A 17651-nucleotide genomic window follows, 5' to 3' on the forward strand; every position below is an offset into this window, starting at 1 on the left:
ACTACACTTGTTATTTTGAGGTGAGACCCCATACATCTGTAGTCCAAGATCACAGCCAGGAATGTGGACACTGAGATAGTGAAGACAAGCAGACTCCCACCGCCACAAGGGCCCTTGACTATTTCTAGCCCAACTCGGCTCCCTGCCCCCACCGCTCCCCACCCTCTGTCCACCACTGATCTCTACTCCCTTTGCATAATTGTGTCATTTCAAGAATGTTGTATAAATGGAATCCGAATGGGGGCGTTGCCTTTTCCACTCAGCAGAACTCTCTGGGACGCAGCCCGTGTCGCACGTGTCAGTAGTCTGTTCTGTCTTGTTGCTGAGTGAACAGAGCTGCACACTCCCACGTCCTCAGAGATGCTTCCCTTCTCGCTAATGCGTGGGGCTCTCTGAAAAGGTTTTTTGCTAAAAGAAGTTTGGAAAAACACGCAGTGCATACCTCTGTGTCAGATTTTTCTCAGTCTTTTTTCTTGCTTCTAGATGCAAAACAATCTAACAATAATAATTAAATTGGGGAGGGGCTACTGATATTATCACCCATACCTCTTAATTTTTACAGCATTCCCGACTTTTAAAGGTTGCCACCATGTTACATACTATTTTGTGTTATGCTTTGTTTCCACTTAATAATATAATGTAAATGTCTTCAATGTTCTATGAGCTTCATAACAAAGGATTTTCTAAATCTTTTGTAGAGTAAACCTATCCCCCTATATCACAATCACAATAATGACGGCATCGTTTCCTGCTGATCTGTTGTCCTGTGTATGTCAAGTAGATTTCTGCAGCGTTCTTAATGAGCACATAGCGTGTTATCACACGGCTGCATTGTAACTTAACTTTCCTATTGTGGAAATGAGATGGTTTCCCCTTTTTTCCCTTCCCATCAGCAGTGCTGTAATGATCGGCTTTGTGCATAAATCTTGGTCTGAATCTCGGGTCAATTCCTTAGAACAAAGGTCTATCGTTGAGCTTGGTAGGTCAGAAGAGATGAGTGTTTTTGAGATTCTTAGCACACATTACCAGATAGCCCTCCGAAAAGCTTGACCCCCTAGCAGAGGTCGAGAAAGCCCACTTCTCTGCATCCTCAGCCATCCTGGAAGGTTCTGGATAGATGGTGATTACCATGTAAAAAGTCTTTGCTGATGGCTGGTAGTGTTTTCTCGCAACTCATCCTTAGATAAAAATGCCAAGGTAATACTAAGATTGGGGGGAAATGAAGACCTCAGCCAGAGGACATGCCAGTGAGGCTGCCGGTGCCCCTGCTGGCACCACATCAGAGGCTGCTGACCTTTACTGTTTATAGCAGAGCTCTGGGGACCCAGGCGGGAGCTGTGTGGCTTCTTGTCCCCGCTTAACTGCTGCCCGTCTTTCCTTGTGTCTAATGCAGACCTGTGCTGGCGGTCATGGAGGTGGAAGTACAAGAAGTTGACGTGGGTGCTCGGGAGAGGGTGTTCCAGGAAGTGTCCTCTTTCCAGGGACCCCTGGATGCCACCGTCGTGGTCAACCTTCAGTCGCCAACCGTAGAAGAGAAAAACGAGTTCCCTGAGGATGTGCGCACCGAACTCATGCACACCTTGGGGAATTATGGGACAATTGTTCTTGTCAGGTGACTAGTGCCCCAGCTGGCGTGGCTTCTGGTGTGGGTGGCCGCAAGGACCCGTGGCAGCTGCCGAGTCCCTCTTGGGATTGACTTGATGTATTTCCTTTATTCCAGGATCAACCAAGGGCAGATGCTGGTGACTTTTGCAGACAGTCACTCAGCTCTCAGCGTCCTGGATGTGGACGGTATGAAGGTGAGTCACGCTTGGTCGCCGTGGAGCGGGGGCTCCTTAATCCCCATGGGTTTTTTAGTTGTTGTTTTGGTTTTTTATTAAAGTTTATTGGGGTGACGATGGTTAGTAAAGCTTATGGGTTTCAAGTGTACAATTTTGTAACACATCATCTATTCATCACATTGTGTGTTCACCACCCAGAGTCAGTTCTCCTTCTATCACCATGTATTTGATCCCCTTTACCCTCATCTACCACCCTCCTCCCCCCGTACCCTCTGGTAACCATTAAACCATTGTCTGTGTCTATGAGTTTTTGTTTCTTTATTTGTTTGTCTTGTTCCCACGGTTTTCTTTCACGGGGTCCTATTGTCCCCTCTCCTCATCCATGTCTTTAGGTAAGGGTGCCACTTGAGGGCAGCAGCTAGGACTCTTCATTCTGGTATCTAATTCTAGTATCTTTGTTGAGGTGTCTCATGTCCAACCCTGGCCACTTGCAGAATTTAGAAGAGAGAGCAAGTTGAGTACAGTTCCCACTGAGTTACGCGGTCTGTCTTTGTTCACACCTCCATGTGGGAAAGTGTTGTGATCTCTCTTTAGAGTATATAGTTTGCAGAATGCAGCTCACAGGTAGTTACCATGTGGATAATATCCTGACATTACGTTCACGTGGAGTGCAAAGCTGGAGATGATAGTTCAACTTTTAGTTAAAGCAAATGTGAGCCTGCCGAGGTCTGGATGCTCCATTTTCCTTGGCAAATATGAAGATTGGCCTGGCTCCCGATGCATGAGTTTGAGCAAGAAGCACTTGGGGACCAAAGGGGGTTTTCTGGCTCCTGCATTTGTTCTCAGATGGCCATACTCCCTCACAGGTGAAAGGCAGAGCGGTGAAGATCCGACCAAAGACCAAGGACTGGCTGAAAGGTTGGCAAGAGGAGATCATTGGAAAGCGGGATAGCATGGCTTCCATGTCGCCCACGGCCAATTCGTGCTTGTTGGAGGAAAACTTTGACTTCACGAGCCTGGACTACGAGTCAGAAGGTGAGTATCCCTGTGGGGCCTCCCCAGTCGGTATGGCGAGGCGGGCAGGCAAGCAGTTCTCCCAGCGGGGGATATGAGATTGTCGAGAGCCCTTCTAGGACCCTGCCTCATAAAGGTGACAGATGGTGCTTGAAGTGCAAGCATTCCATTCCATACGATGAGTTGGGCGGTATTCACATGTGGGGTGATGCATGAAATGGAGATGTCTGAAATGACATTGAAAATAGTGGTTCTGAGAATGTCGGTGCAGCGGGCTTGGTCCCCGTCCCAGGCATGAATGAAATTCGGGTCCCGCCCTTGCTGACACATGGGTACCCGTGGGCTGCTGGCAGCTGTGTCTCTGATGTCCTGACACCAACCTCAGGCTTTGATGTTGAAACAGACCCACTGGTGGAAGGCTGTGCCACCTCACCCTAACATTTGCTGTGACTCCCTTCCTTCCTCAGGGGATATTCTCGAAGATGACGAAGACTATTTGGATGAGCTAAGTCAGCCTGTGGTCTCAGACAGTGAACTGGGGGGAGACGACCTTTCAGATACCCCCAGCTCCACAGCAGCGGCACCTCCCAGCAGGTCACCTGTGCTAACCAAGAAGAAGCAGCACCCGACCTACAAAGGTAGTAGCTTGGACCTTCCTTTTCTAAGTAGCCTCCAGTACTGAGTTCTCTGTCTCTCTCTCTACCCGTTGAGTGTCGCCATCCCATGAGAGGCTAAAACAATAAGTCATGGCAAGTGGTGGACACTGGGCTCTGGGAAGGTATCCGCTATCATCACACTGAGTTTCTCTAGCAATTTGTATGATTTTCACAACTGCAACATCCCAGGTTCACGATAATTCCTGTTTCTTGTGTGTGTTCAGATGGCCACAGCTCTGAACTGGTTCTACATTTGTGATTTTTTTATTTTCCTCCAAAACTTTTCTGATTTCAATTCCATAAGAGACATACTCAATACCTATGTCCTGAGTTGCTGGTGTGTTGTTACCTGCTTACAAAATTATATTATTATGCAGTAATAATTTTATATATTATATAATTATACGTATATAATTAACAACATTATACATTAGCATCATTATGTCATTGTAGACTTCAGAGGGGCTGAAAGTCGTGTGGATTGAACTGCACGTCCCTAGGTTATACAGAATAGTGATTCTTGAGTAACTGTTAGAACTCAGCAGTGGTACCTGGTCTGGGGAGTAGGGCTGTAGACGCAGGAACTGCACCAGACTCCTGTGCAGTTCCATCCAGTCACGAATGGCCTTCTGGCTGTTGGTCATTTTGTCATCTGTTGGAGGAGAGCTATAGCCAGCAGGTACAGGACCCTTGGAGCTAGGGCTGAAAACAGAGAACAGGGGTGAAAGTGAATTAAAATGTTTCCCAGGGAATACACATTGCCGGGAGAGGTGCAAAGACCCTCAAGCGCCTTTGACTGTACAGCAGCCCCAAAGCTCGTCAGTAGCCTGGCGGATTGACCCATCAAGAGCCTTTGAATTTACAGGTTGCTAAACCCCATCATATAGGTGTAGATTTGTCAGGGGTGGGCTGGGCCCTGGGAGTCTGGCACGCGTGGAGCTCCCCAGGTGACTGAGACGCACAGCCAGCTTTGCGGACTGCTGCCCCATGCAGGCCCAGCAGCCTTTGTCGGCGTGTTGAGGGGTTTTGTGCACTGCACATGCAGAGGGCTCCTGCTGGAGCGGGACTGGCTGTGTGGATGTGCTCTTTGGACAAGGGAGGCCCTTTTCTCCAGGGGCGGCCATCGCTCAGGCAGACGGGAGAGCAGGTGCCTCTTTGAATGCAAACTAGAGCAGCAGGCTGCCTGGCCACCTGGAGGGCGTCGAGGAGCTGTGTTCCCCCTACAGGGTTCAGGCATTTCCCTTGGAAGGAGAACCCGCTTCTCCTAGAGCAACCTCATATCTTGGGGCGGAGGAGCTGTGGATTGGAGAGATGGGGTGTCTGAGCCAAAACCAGATGAACCAGGCTGTGTTGTCGTGTGGGAGAGAAGAAAGACCTCACATACTCGTGACTTTCTATGTAATAAATGTATAGGTAATCCTCATGCGCTCTTAACTGAGAAGGACGTGACAGGACAGGTGAGGGTGGCGGACACTTGTGACGTAGCTGGCACTGGGCTCCAGGGTTTGGGACTTGGTAAGTTCTCAGGGACATCCATACCAGGAGCTTGCCGCTGGGCGGCAGAATAGTCTCAGCCTCCAGAACAGTTGTCCCGTTTTAGACGGAGGACAGGAAGATGGGTTCTGGCTGTGAGCTGTCTGCTCTGTGTGGAGGTCTTGCCGAGTGTTTCCGACGGAAGCTCGCCCACACTTTCAAGTAGGTTGGTGTCTCGTATCTGGACAAGAAAGCCTGGCCAGGGTTCACTGAATGTGCCAAGCAGGCGCAGGGTGTCCTCCGTCCCTCCCTCCCGTGCCAGCAGAAAGGGGGACAGTTCCGCTGTCCTGCAGGAGCGCCTCCTGCCACAGGTGGCTCTGCACACCTGGGCCTGAGCCGACTCACCTCATTCACGTTCCGCCATGTCCTCCAGATGATGCCGACCTGGTGGAGTTAAAGCAGGAGCTGCAAGCGGTCGGGGACTTCCGTCACCGTTCTCCGAGTAGGTCTCTGTCGGTTCCCAATAGGCCCCGGCCACCTCACCCACCGCAGAGACCCCCCCCTCCAAGTAAGACTTTGCTGCTTTGGGCTCACGCACCTGCTGGGAATAATTGCACATTTCCTGCTACTGAACCAATGGCTCTAAATCACCTGCTGCCTCGCCCTCGAGTCCCCACCATGCTTTTGGCCTCCTTGGGCTCCTTTTTATCTTAAATCCGTGACGTGTCTGATATCAGAGGTACAGCTGTGTTTCTCGTGGCACGTTAAGTGATCCCTTTATAAAGTTGTTCTTGGTCCTTCTGTAGCTGTGGTTTGCTTTAAGCTGCTTTCTTTTCGACACCTTAGAAAATGGAAAATTGGGGTGCCAGCCAAGGCAGGCAAGGCACTTTTTCAAAGCTCCTTCCTCGCCTACCCCACTGCAGCTCTCGGAATCTTCTCACCTTGCTCTCTACCAAGTAAGCCCAGGTAGCCTGACATGCAAGGTGACCACACACCTTGTCCAACCAGGCGTCTTCCCTCCGCCTGGGAGCCCAGGCCTGCCCACCCCTGGCATTCCTGGGACCTGAGGACAAGCTCTTCCCAGCCGGGCTCTCATAGGAGAGTGCTTTCTATTCCTGGCTGCTCTAAAATCAATGCTTTGCCCATCAGTCTTGCATTGATAGCCTGACAATAAAGCTGTGACATGCTTCTGAGCAGTTTCTAGTTGCCTCTGCTGTTCACTTCTCCCCCACAACCCCCAAAATGTGACAATTAGGCGGAGAGATTTTCCAAACGCTTTACTTTCGGAATCGGGTTTATTTTGGCTCACGTCACGACAGTCACTGATGGCAAGCCAGAAGCACAGGACTTTTTTAAGCATGTTTTTTCACTTTTCTGAGTTGATACTCAGTAAATAAAATATAAATAAAAATTGTTAAGTGGTATGTCATATAGTATGGTGGAAAATTACAAATGTAGATAAATATAAAGAAGAATAAAATTTTTTATTTCACTTGACTACCTAGAGATGAGAGCTGTTCATCAAAAGACTTGCAGCCTTTCTCCAATTATATAGATCTATATCTACAGGGAATTTATTTTTATTTTTTTTACAAAATTGGTATCCATTTTGTTTGGTCATTTGTGTTTCATCTAATGTCTGTATCATTAAATATTCTAGAACATGATTCGTTGATAGCTGCAAGTATAATGTAACATAGATTATTCTCCTGCTTCAGGATATTTTTTAGATTTTGGCCACAACTCGTTTATAAAATTTGGTCCTAGTAACAGGAGTGTGTTTTAAACCGCTTAAAAATTAATGGACTTTGATATCAGATTTGAAACTCCCAGGATGTTAGATTAAAATTTACCTTCAGGGGTGGCTGGTTAGCTCAGTTGGTTAGAGCGTGGTGCTGATAACACCAAGGCTGCCGGTTCGATCCCCGCGTGGGCCACTCACTGTGAGCTGTGCCCTCCTTGGGGAAAAAAAAAAAATGCATTCAAATCCTGCTTCTCCAGAGAACCTACTTTAAGGCCCAAGCAGTTAGAGAATCCGAAACCCTCAGTTGCGCCTCTGCCGACGTCAGGGCTCTAGCCCTCCTTGCTCTCAGCTGGCTGGGAACTTGCCTCGCAGCAGCCAGTAACACCACTCAGACTGAGACTCCACCCTTGTTGGTTTTTGCAGCTGGTTTGATGGTGAAAAAGTCGGCCTCGGATGTGTCCATCTCCTCTGGGACCCACGGGCAGTACTCAGTCTTGCAGACAGCAAAGCTTCTGCCAGGAGCCCCTCAGGAAGCGGTAAGTTCTGTATTCAGCTCAAAGCAAAACGGACAGCGTTTCCAACCTGAGGGGTTGGCCCTGTGGTTCCTCCTCAGCCCCTGAGATCACGCAGCATCACCTCTGTTCAGTGACTTTCTATCTCTTTAACCCTCCACCTGTCCACCAGGTCATCCCCAAACCCCATAACTTAGTCCTTTCTGGGCTTTGAAATGATCATGCAGGGTATTAGAGAGAGATCACGTTTGATGCAAAATCCAAGTGTCCCTACATGGTGCACTTGTTGGTTTCCAGACATACCTGCTTCTCTCTTCCAATGCCTGGCTTTGACCCTTGGTGTGTACAGCAATGCTTGGTAGAAGGGAAAACAAATTCAGATCAGTTTTCTTGAAAAATGATGATCATTCTGGTATAAAGTCAGCTGAGAGAAGAGGCTAAAAAGAGAGCTGATGGGCCTAAATAACGCAGTCGGGATACTAGTAATCGTAACAGTCATTAGGGCTTTAGAGGTGAAGAGTTCCGGAGGATGGCAGTGAGCTGCTAAAGACGGTAGGTGAGGGGGTAGGGAGGAGAAGTTGGGGTGCTGGGTGGAAGCTGAAGTCTCCTGGAAGGGTGCAGATAGCTGGGCCAGACGCTCATGCGTTCACGGCAGGAGAAGGGCGTTGACTAGATGTCCGAGGTTTACAGGACAAAGGCGGGTCATCAAAGTCGACCAGAGGTTTGGGTGAAGAGAGGCAGAAAGGCAAAGAGGCAGAAGCATATGTCTGGAAGTTGTTTTAATAACTCAGCTGGGCCGTGGAAGGCATGGCTTCTGATAGGCTTTCTGGCTCTTGTGTGGTTATTGAGATAAAGTTAGAGGATGGTTTGTCCACACTGCAAAAACCCATAGCCACCAGTTCGGGAGATGAAGATCGTCAGCTTTAAATAGTATTGCATTCCTCTTCGTGGTATGCAAGTGCTCCCGGGAGAAAAAGAGGCTTGAGGGACGCGGTTTAGGTAGGAGTTTGTGTTTTGATCACCGCCGGATGGAGCTCTGTAAGACTCTCATACAGGTCGGTAGGCAGTGAACCTGCCTGTGCTAATACACTTCTCTTCTTCATTCTGTCCTCAAGCCCAAAGCTAGGACCGGGATAAGTAAACCTTATAATGTCAAGCAGATCAAAACTACCAACGCTCAGGAGGCAGAAGCAGCGATCCGAAGCCTCCTGGAAGCCGGAGGAGGTAGGCGCTCCCTGGGCTCTCTCCCTGGAAGAGAAAACCCATTTCCTTTCATCTCCCTACTGAAAGGAGCCTAGAAGAGAAAATAACTTTTTTTTTCCTGAATGTAGTATATTAAATGAAAGTACCTGGTAGCCACATCTTTAAAATTCCACCAGTAAGATTTATTGTCCATTTAAAATTATATATTTGAAATTCAGTAAGTATACAAAAATAATCCCAGGATTATTAAACAGCATGTAAGGGAGACACTGAATTAAACAGAAATGAAGTTTAGAAAAGGTAAATGGTCCAGGCACTAACTCTTTGTGCTGTAAAAAAAGTTAGGTACACGTCCCTGTTTGAGGCACAGAATCTACTTTTTAAATCACCAGCGACTGAAGATTCTTTACTGTCAGGCAGAGAAGGATGTCTTCTCTGCACACTGCCCATTAATTTTTGTTACTGTTACTTCGCTTAACCCACGTTAATCATACTTTACCTTGGAGTCTCCCTATACACTCAAAACCACTGGTAATTAACATTTTTTGTTTTTTGTTTTGATTTTGGAGACGGGAGATTATGCCAGCTAAACAGTTATACTCATATGTAATTACAATTGCCTGATTTGTTTTTAGTCAGGATATTTAACTTATTTGGAATTTTCAAATCATATTTAAGAGGTTACAAAACACTATTGTAGGATAACATTGTTGCAAGTGGTTCCTTCTTTATTTAAAAGTATTTTTTATTTAAAAAAATAACTACAATTGTATGTAACAACTCAAATAATCATCAACTGATGAATGGATAAAATGTGGTGAAACCACATAACGGAGTATTATTCAGCCATAAAAAAGAATGGAGTACTAATCCATGCTACATCATAGGTGAATCTTGAAAATAGTATGCTAAGTGAAAGAAGCAAAACACCAAAGGCCATATAAATATGAAATATCAAGAACAGGCAAATCTACAGAAAGTTGTAGTGGTTTCTAAGAGCTGGAGAGAGGAGGGAACGGGGAGTGACTGCTATGGGTATGTATGGGGTTTCTGTTGGCGGTGACGGAATGGTTCTGGAATTAGTGGTGATGGTTGCAGAACTTTGTGAATACACTAAAAACCATGAATTGTATTCTTTTAAGGGTATATTTTATGGTATGTGAATTGTTTTGCAATTTTTTTAAAAAATTCACTCACATGGAATATAAAAATAAAAGCAACAAATGAAGAAACACACAGAAACAAAAAACTCATAGACACAGACAAGTTTAGTGGTTACCAAAGGGTAAGGGGGCGGCGGTGGGGGGTGGTAGAAGAGGGAAAAGGGGGTCAAATATATGGTGATGGAAGGAGAACTGACTCGGGGTATTGAACACACAATGTGATATATACATGATGTATTATAGAAACTTGAAACCTATATAATTTTACTAGCCAATGTCACCCCGATAAATTTAATATAAAGTAATAAAACAATAAAGAAAAAAATTCTGTAGATGATGTGGAAGTTAGGAGAGACTTGAGGTCTGAAATCACCCGGGGTCGCAACTTAACATTTCCTTGGTTATGGTCCCTGCTGAGATATTGAGGGGTTTTGGATCATGTCCCCCGAGAAACACACTTGCACATGAAACTTCGTATGTGATGTCAGGGCCCACGAGTCCCCCATCAGGACCATCCACGGACCCAGCTCACCATCCCTGTTGAGAAAGTGAGCATGAGAAACTGGGGGTCAAAACTAGCTGGTTGGGCCTGACAACCCTCAAAATTGTCTTTTAGAAAAACGGAAATACATCGCATTAGTAAACTACTCTGAGTGTGAACTGCCTAAAGATTACACCATGCAGTGAACTGTCCCATACACTTCAGCCATGCATTGGTATGTTTCAGGTGCCCCAGGGGAAGCCCTGAATGCCACCGACCTGAGGGACCAAGAGTCCTCCAAACCAGAGCCCATGGCGGGGGTGGCCCCGCTCCTGCCACGCCGGCCCGCACCCAGGGTCCCTGCCATCAAGAAGCCAACCTTGAGAAGGACTGGAAAGGTAAGAACTGAGAGCATCAGCCTCTTACTCCTGAGTTGCTCAGACGTCGTGTTAGATAAGACTCCCATCTCCGTTGAGTCTGTCTCTACATATTCATGAGTCTCTGACACAGCCCCATCCTTGAGGAAAATGCCTGACACGTGCTTTCTCCTTCATATCCCTGCCACCTCCGGGCTCTAGCTGAGCAGACAAAGCAGGAATTTCTCAGCACCACAGGAACGGCTTGGAGGAGTTACACACTTCCTGTATGTCCTAGTTGAGTCCCCATGTCAAACCACAGCCGGATGCCGGATCCTGGCTGTTCCAGTATTTCCCATGTGTGTGTGGTCTGTGCCGTGTGCACATGGTTTCCCGTGGACAGGTTTTATTTGCATTAGAAGAACAACAACCGGTTCCTAGATGAACAGTGTGGACCTCGGGTGCTGGAAGTTCGACAGCTTTTCTTGCCACTTTTCTTGCAGATTGTGTTTTGCTCTCGCTCCCAAGCTACTCCGCCTTGCTTACTGCTTCAAAGACATGAGTTTGTCAGGACAGTAGCAGCCCAAAGCCTGGCGCCTCTAGAGTCATCTGGATCTTCTGTTTGATCAGTGTTCTAGTAGCGGGACACTCGGTAACCCCTTGCTGGTCATTACAGATAGCCACTGCTTTTCCCTCTATCCAAGTGTGAGCCGTGGCTTGGAGCCACGTTCTTATAGAGCTCGCTTTGGCTTGTTGCATCTGTCATTGTTCCATGCCCGCTTGCAAATCAGACCTCTGTCCTTCTCCTTGCCCCTGTGTTCGCTTTGTCTTTTCTCTAAAAAGCCAGAGGCAAAACCAGATCCGTGTTCCCAGCCTACTGCACAGGAGTGGCAGTCAGAGGCTGCTGGAGAAGGGACTGTGTTTGCTGTTTGCTTCCTAAAGCACCAAAGGAAATACTGAAAGGCGGATTCTTAAACTGGATCTGCCGCTCCCGGACCCAAGCTTCCTTTTGCACCGTGCACTCATTCGCTTTGTGGTAGTTTTTAATCAGAACCAAGGAAGGGAAATGTCTGTGAAATTTTCCATTCCTCTATATTTAATTATCAAAGATTCAAGGAGCAAGTATATCCTTTAGTCCTTCCATTAGCTTAGTGCTGGAACATGAGTGGCTAAAGCCTCACGTGGACTGTGTGAATTATCAAAGCTGCGGCCTCAAAGACAGAGTTTCGGGGAGGTTTGCTCTTAATAAGGGAGAGCATCACCCCATTTCCTGAGGCAACAAAGGAAAACCTGTCTCAGATTATTCTGTGGCCCTGGCTGTAAAGTTTCCACTCATATTCCATTGAACCTGCTGGGACTATTTAATAAACGTGTGTGTTTCTCTTTCGTACTTCGTCACATTTCTGCATCCCAGACATTCTCAAAAACTCGAATTTGCTAGAATGTCCGCTTAGCCCCATCTCTGCTCCCGTGCTGACGTGGTCTGAGTGCTCTCTGATTCCCAACTCCCCCAGTGCTGGCTTCTTATTTACACTCTGTATCATGCCTTTTCTCAGCCCACCTCACCAGAAGAACAATTTGGGCAACAGCCTTTCCATTTTACAATCGAGCCCCTGGAGACAAGCCTTGAAACCCCGCCTCTAGTGACAGTCCGTCCTGTTCCCAAACCAAGAACCCTTCAGCCCGGGAAAGGTGCGGAGAGGAGGCCCAGCGTTGGAAGGCCAGCGCCAGACCACGCTCCTGCCACGGCCACGACGCCCCCTCTGGAGGCGCCGCCTCCGGTGCCCCAGGTCCCGCCGAGGAGGAAGAAGTCCGCCCCTGCCGCCTTCCACCTGCAGCTTCTGCAGACCAGCAGCCAGTTCCGCCAAAGCCTCACCTGCGGCAGCAGCGACTGTCCCCCAGCACACCAGCCTGGTGGGGGCGCTCTGTTTCCACAAGCGGCTTTTCTTAGCACGTCGTCAGCTGCGAGCCCCGAGACTGATGGCCCCAAGGAGACCAAGCCAGAGGCCGCCTCCCTTCTGGGTGATTATCAGGATCCCTTCTGGAACCTTCTCCACCATCCTAACCTGTTGAATAATGCTTGGTGTTCCAAGAGCTCTGACCCCCTGGACTCGGGGCCTCGGAACCTCAGAAGGGCACACACCGCCCCACTGCAAGTGAGTGGCACCGCTGCTCAGGAGCCACCACCGGAGCACAGGCAGAAAGACTTCGATCACTGGGTAGCGATCGGTGACAAGGACAAGAGGACGGTGCTGCAGGCGTTTGACCCGCTGGCGAAAACATGAGTGGGAAAGCGACAGCCGCTCTCTTGCAGAACGCGTGCCTTCTTCCCTGAGGCGGCGCTTTCCGGGGAAAAGCCCGGTGGCCGCAACCAAAAGAGACGTCTGTGTAAAGGCACAGAAAAAACATTTGTACTTGTGTCACTCTTGTGTACTTTACAAAGGTTGTGCCTCCTAGTCAATAAGATGATTCTTCAGCCACCGAAATGTGTTTTATTCCAGACTTGTGTATTTTGAGCTTCCCCTCATGGGTGTGGGAAACCTCCCATTAGATTCAGTGTGTGGCTTTTGGGAAGGAGAATTAGCTGATAATGCCTAAGGAATTCTGTCCCGTAGAATTTTAAATCATTGTTCAGTTTATGTGTGTACGTGGTATTTTTTAAATTTTGTTATTTTACAGATTTGGAATAATTTTTTGGTGAACCACCTGGAGGTTGATGGATTAAGTAAGGATTGCACCAAAAGGTGGTTGGGACCAGTAAGAGCCGTACCTGGCCCCCTGACACCAGGTTAAAAGCTCAGAGTTGGAAGCAGCAAATAGGTCAACAAAACGACTAGGCTGTCCCTTCCTACTGTGAGCCCTTGTGTTTATTTACGAACGTGTATATCGACCTTGATCGCGCGAGACACGGCGTCTGCACTGAAGCATATACCAGTAGCTTAACCTGAGCTTGAACCATCGAAAGAACCAGCGCTCTGTCTCAGATCCCGCATGGCCCGTCCACGGCCAGTCCTGAGCCCGTGTGCTACTTAAACCAGTTTTTACACACTACCCATCCCCTAGTAAAGGAAACCTCGTGGAGTCTTTTGTTCCCATGTATTCCATCCCTGTTGAAAGCATAAATGTGAAAACTCATTTTTGCACATAATGTTGACCTCGTTGTTATACTATGCTGAATATTTGGTTTAGCCCGGTCTGCCTGGCTGCAGCTGCAGGAAGGAAAGTACCATATATCCCTACATGTAAGAAACCCCAGGGCAGCATGTCTGGGCTTGCTTATCTGTATGTTTACTAGGTTTATTTTTTACCTATACATTTGCAACACCACTTCTTACCTAGTTAATCATTTAAAAAGACCTCACCGTACTGTTTTACATTTTAGAAATTAAAAATGTTACAAGGCCTAGAGTCCACTGGGAACAAATATATTTTTGCTAATAAGAAATTCACTGGCAGAATCATAGTGTCACATCCCACATTTAGGAGACTTTCATGTCATAGAATCATATAGCAATGATCCTGCATCATCCCTAAGGAGCGGGGAATCCCTGGAGTCAATCCCAGTGCTTAGTTAGGATGGCAGTGCTCGTCTTGCCTGGGGGATACCACTCTTACCGATCAGACCTTTGGGATTCCAGATTTATTTCCCATCACTACTGTCAAAGTACAGATTATTTAAATCTGGCACTCAAAACGAAAAACTACTACATTTATTTTACTTCATCTGAAAACTGATAAAGGAAAAGATATTGGTGACCCATAGAGATAAACAGAATACTTGCAGTTGACCAGTCAGAAAAGATGGTCAAGGTGATTAGGACATCTTCTGTGGTGTTTCCTATCATTTTTATCTCTGTAACAAACACAAGCAAACAACATAATCCTTGAAAGAGTTAACAGGAGAAAGAAAGCAAGATGGCTAATCGGCTTGGAGAAGTTAAATGATTTGCTACGATTCACACTGCTACCAAAGGTACAATTGCAAATGGAAGCGAAAGTTTCTTAAGTGCTCTTTTTTCTCTAACCTCTTTTCCCACCAAAAAGGAGGTGAATTTGAAAGCAGGTGAATGTAACAACCAGGTAGAAAAGCCTGAGAAAGGCCAGGTCAGGGCTGGGAATAGGCCTAATTTGGGGGTTTCTTCTTTTTCTAGAAAGCAAATAGCCAGTAATTTATACACAGAACAGAATTTCAATTAAGACAGGTGTTTGTCACACAAGTAGCTCTTAAGGATCCTGCAGTAAGTATTAAAGCACAAAATTGTGTTGACCTTGGGAGGCAGGTCACAAGAAAAATTACAGGAAGTTTAACATGAATTGAACAAATATTTGATCGTGGGTGTTCCAGCTTAGTGAACATAGACTGGATTTTGAGTTGATAATACGTAAGGTCCTCACACCAACATTCTCTTAAAAAAAAATAATTGGAATTGCCTTATTTATTTTTTAAATCAATGCTTAATAGTTGGTAAATTTCCTGGATTAGCAGCAGAGTCAGTTGAATAATCTCGACAATGAGCAGCTGCCATCCTGGGCATTTCATTCTGTGGTTTTTGTATTTTTAGTTTTCTTTGATGTTCCCACACAGGGCTTTTTATTGTGACCTTGCTTATGTCATGACTTTTTTGTAAGACATTACAGCTCACTGCAGAGTATTTAAAGCATAGTGCTTTACAATTCAACATTGTCTCTAATGACTCCAATTACTCTATTTCCTTTTATAATATAATCTCCGACTTCTTGCCTGTTTTCAAAATTTATTCCAGTAGGACATCTGCCCAAGCAATTCCTGTAAAAGTTTAAAGTTGTTGAAGTTTAAGACACTTAATAAAATTCAATTGATGTGTATAAGTAATGTATTAAAATGTTCGCTTTATAATGAAGTGATTTCATCAGAAAACAAAGCCACAAAAATTATTTATTGACTGGCAATTAATAAAAACCCTGTAATGTTTATTTGAAGTGACAATTTGTACTGAACGTGTAAAAAAAAACTATTAAATGTTTTGTCTTTTTTTTTTTTTAATTTGGCTTATTTCTGTTCAGATATGGAGAGAACCATGGGATATCTTCTTTGGTTAGCCTCCTATTCTGGCTGAAATGCGACTACTAGTTATTCTTCTGTTTGAGTTTTTGTTTTGGGGTTTTGTTTTCAACCACCAGGCTAAGTTGAAAAAGCACAAAAAATAATTTGGTTAAGAATTTATGACGTGAATGATGCCAGTAGAGACCACTACGGTAATATATATAATAACTTTATGCTACAACATCTATAAGACTTGAGAGATGCGAGAATTCATTTTTTATAGGATCTTATAGCAAATTTATAAAATCTTAGACTGCTAGATTGGTTTGAGTACATTACTACATAGAGGCAGGAGAAAGGAATAAACAATCTTCAAGTTCTGTCTAGGTGTGTTACAATGCACGAAATGTAGATTGTAAATGTTATCTGATGGCTTTCAGGAATAAGAATATACCAACAATCTCAAAATAATAAATATGGCTGTTCCTTCCTGACAAGTAAGTACCATATTGAATTCATTTAATCTGAATGCACAGCCCTGGGACTTGGTCAGGGAGGGAGAAAAAAGCCGGTTAGAGTTCCTTCTTTTCCAAGGTAGTAGGACAGAGAGATTTGAAACTCACGAGGCCAACTGTTTGTGTCTATAGAGTAACCTCTCTTAGATAGGAAAGTCCAAATGAGAGAGTGACTGTGAACAGAGGGTCAGAGAAGATTTGAGAGAAGAGGATTAAGAATTTAACAACGAGTAGTGCCAGGTGGGCACTAGACTAATCAGATCACTGCATAAATTATATAAATGTCTAGCCACTATGCTATACACCTGAAACTAAGAATAATGTTGGATGTCAACTATAGCTGAAATAAGAAAGAATTTGACAAGTAATAAAGTGCACTGAAGTACAGGGAAAGGATGTTCGCTGATGGGAAAGAATTTCAGAGGACCTTACATGGCGGTTTAGGATTTTGTTTCTGTGCAGAAGTCGTGGGTAGTGGAAACACCTGAATAAATCTCTGTATTAGAGTGGTTACGATTATACTAGGCTAACAGCAACTCTTCAAAGCATCTGGAATATAATTTACAAATGGTGTGAGGTAAGGGCTCCAACACGCAGTTATACCACACCACGTATTAAATAACAAATGATTGCTCTCTCTTTAATTAGGTTTCTTCAAGGCGTTATTCAATTTTATTGACATTTTCGAATAACAACATTGGGATTTATATATCCTTTCTATTGCTTTTTTTAAAAAAAATTGTTTTAAAAACATTTTTCATTAACTTCAACTTACTTAATTTACACCCTTTTTCTACTTTAATTTTGTTCTTTTCCTAACTCATTAAAACTAGCACTGGATTCCATTATTTGAATCTTTCTTAACAATAAAGATATTTAAAGATATATATTTCCTGATTATACCTTTAACTGCACCCTACAAATTTTAGCATGAAATATTCTCCTTTTCATTAATTTCTAGATTGTAATTTGCTCTTATTTTCTCTTTGATACAAGGGAGACAGTGTAATTTTCCACAAATTAAGAGTTTATTTGGCATTTTAAAAGTGTTTACTCCTAATTTTATTTGATTATGACCTGAGAATATGGCCTCAATAAACATCAATTTTTAAATTTTATTAAGTTTTGCTCTGTGGTCAAATGAAGGATTGATTTTTGAAGTGATTTCATCAATATAAAATAAACATTTTTTACTCATAGGGTACAAAAGCGTGTGTGTGTGTGTGTGTGTGTGGTAGAGGGGTGTGTTTTAGAGAGAGAGAGATTGGTTGACTTGATATGTTGATTTCCCTACATCCCAATAGAATAGGTCCTTCTGCAAGGCAGATGGGGACCGGGCGGGGGGCGGGGGAATCCAATGCAGGCTCTGATTCTAGCTCCAATGTGATGACCTCCCATTGTTTTTACCAAGATTCCTTAGATTTTGTTGAATAAATGTTTCTCAATTTGTTGTCTTTTGATCAGTCTCTACACACTTTGAATGACTGTGTTTGCTAATTTTGCCCAGTTTAATAGATGTATCTCTGGGGGAGAGGTCTTCCTAAGCTTCCCATAGTGCCACCCCAACATTTCTGCCCCATGGATCTCTTTGTTCTGTGCCACAGATTCACTTGTTAATTCTGTGTCAATATTGTGTCGTCTTGTTTCATTTAACTTTGAGATCTGGTAAACCAAGCCCTCCTACCTTATTCTTTTTCTTTAGAGCATCCTGGCTATTCTCAATCCTTTGT

General features: G+C 45.0%; 1 protein-coding gene across 7 annotated transcripts in view; it reads left to right on the forward strand.

Annotated features, from left to right (window-relative positions):
- The window catches only part of SYNJ2 (synaptojanin 2), a 95753-nt gene extending 78924 nt beyond the window's left edge, over window positions 1-16829 (forward strand). For 3 of the 7 annotated variants that reach the window (XM_033100827.1, XM_033100822.1, XM_033100828.1), the window contains 9 exons: window positions 1394-1612; window positions 1721-1799; window positions 2648-2816; window positions 3263-3433; window positions 5358-5492; window positions 7092-7204; window positions 8296-8404; window positions 10274-10425; window positions 11940-16829. In XM_033100827.1, the coding sequence (XP_032956718.1) occupies window positions 1394-1612; window positions 1721-1799; window positions 2648-2816; window positions 3263-3433; window positions 5358-5492; window positions 7092-7204; window positions 8296-8404; window positions 10274-10425; window positions 11940-12668 (1876 nt within the window). In that variant the 3' untranslated portion in view covers window positions 12669-16829. Of the gene's footprint in view, window positions 1-1393; window positions 1613-1720; window positions 1800-2647; window positions 2817-3262; window positions 3434-5357; window positions 5493-7091; window positions 7205-8295; window positions 8405-10273; window positions 10426-10886; window positions 11036-11939 lie in introns of all 7 variants that reach the window. The other 4 variants (XM_033100857.1, XM_033100850.1, XM_033100839.1 and 1 more) reach the window with 3 other exon arrangements.
- Window positions 16830-17651: the final 822 nt, after the last annotated feature.

This window comes from Rhinolophus ferrumequinum, chromosome 3 (genome assembly GCF_004115265.2).
Source record: "Rhinolophus ferrumequinum isolate MPI-CBG mRhiFer1 chromosome 3, mRhiFer1_v1.p, whole genome shotgun sequence".
NCBI lineage: Eukaryota > Metazoa > Chordata > Mammalia > Chiroptera > Rhinolophidae > Rhinolophus > Rhinolophus ferrumequinum.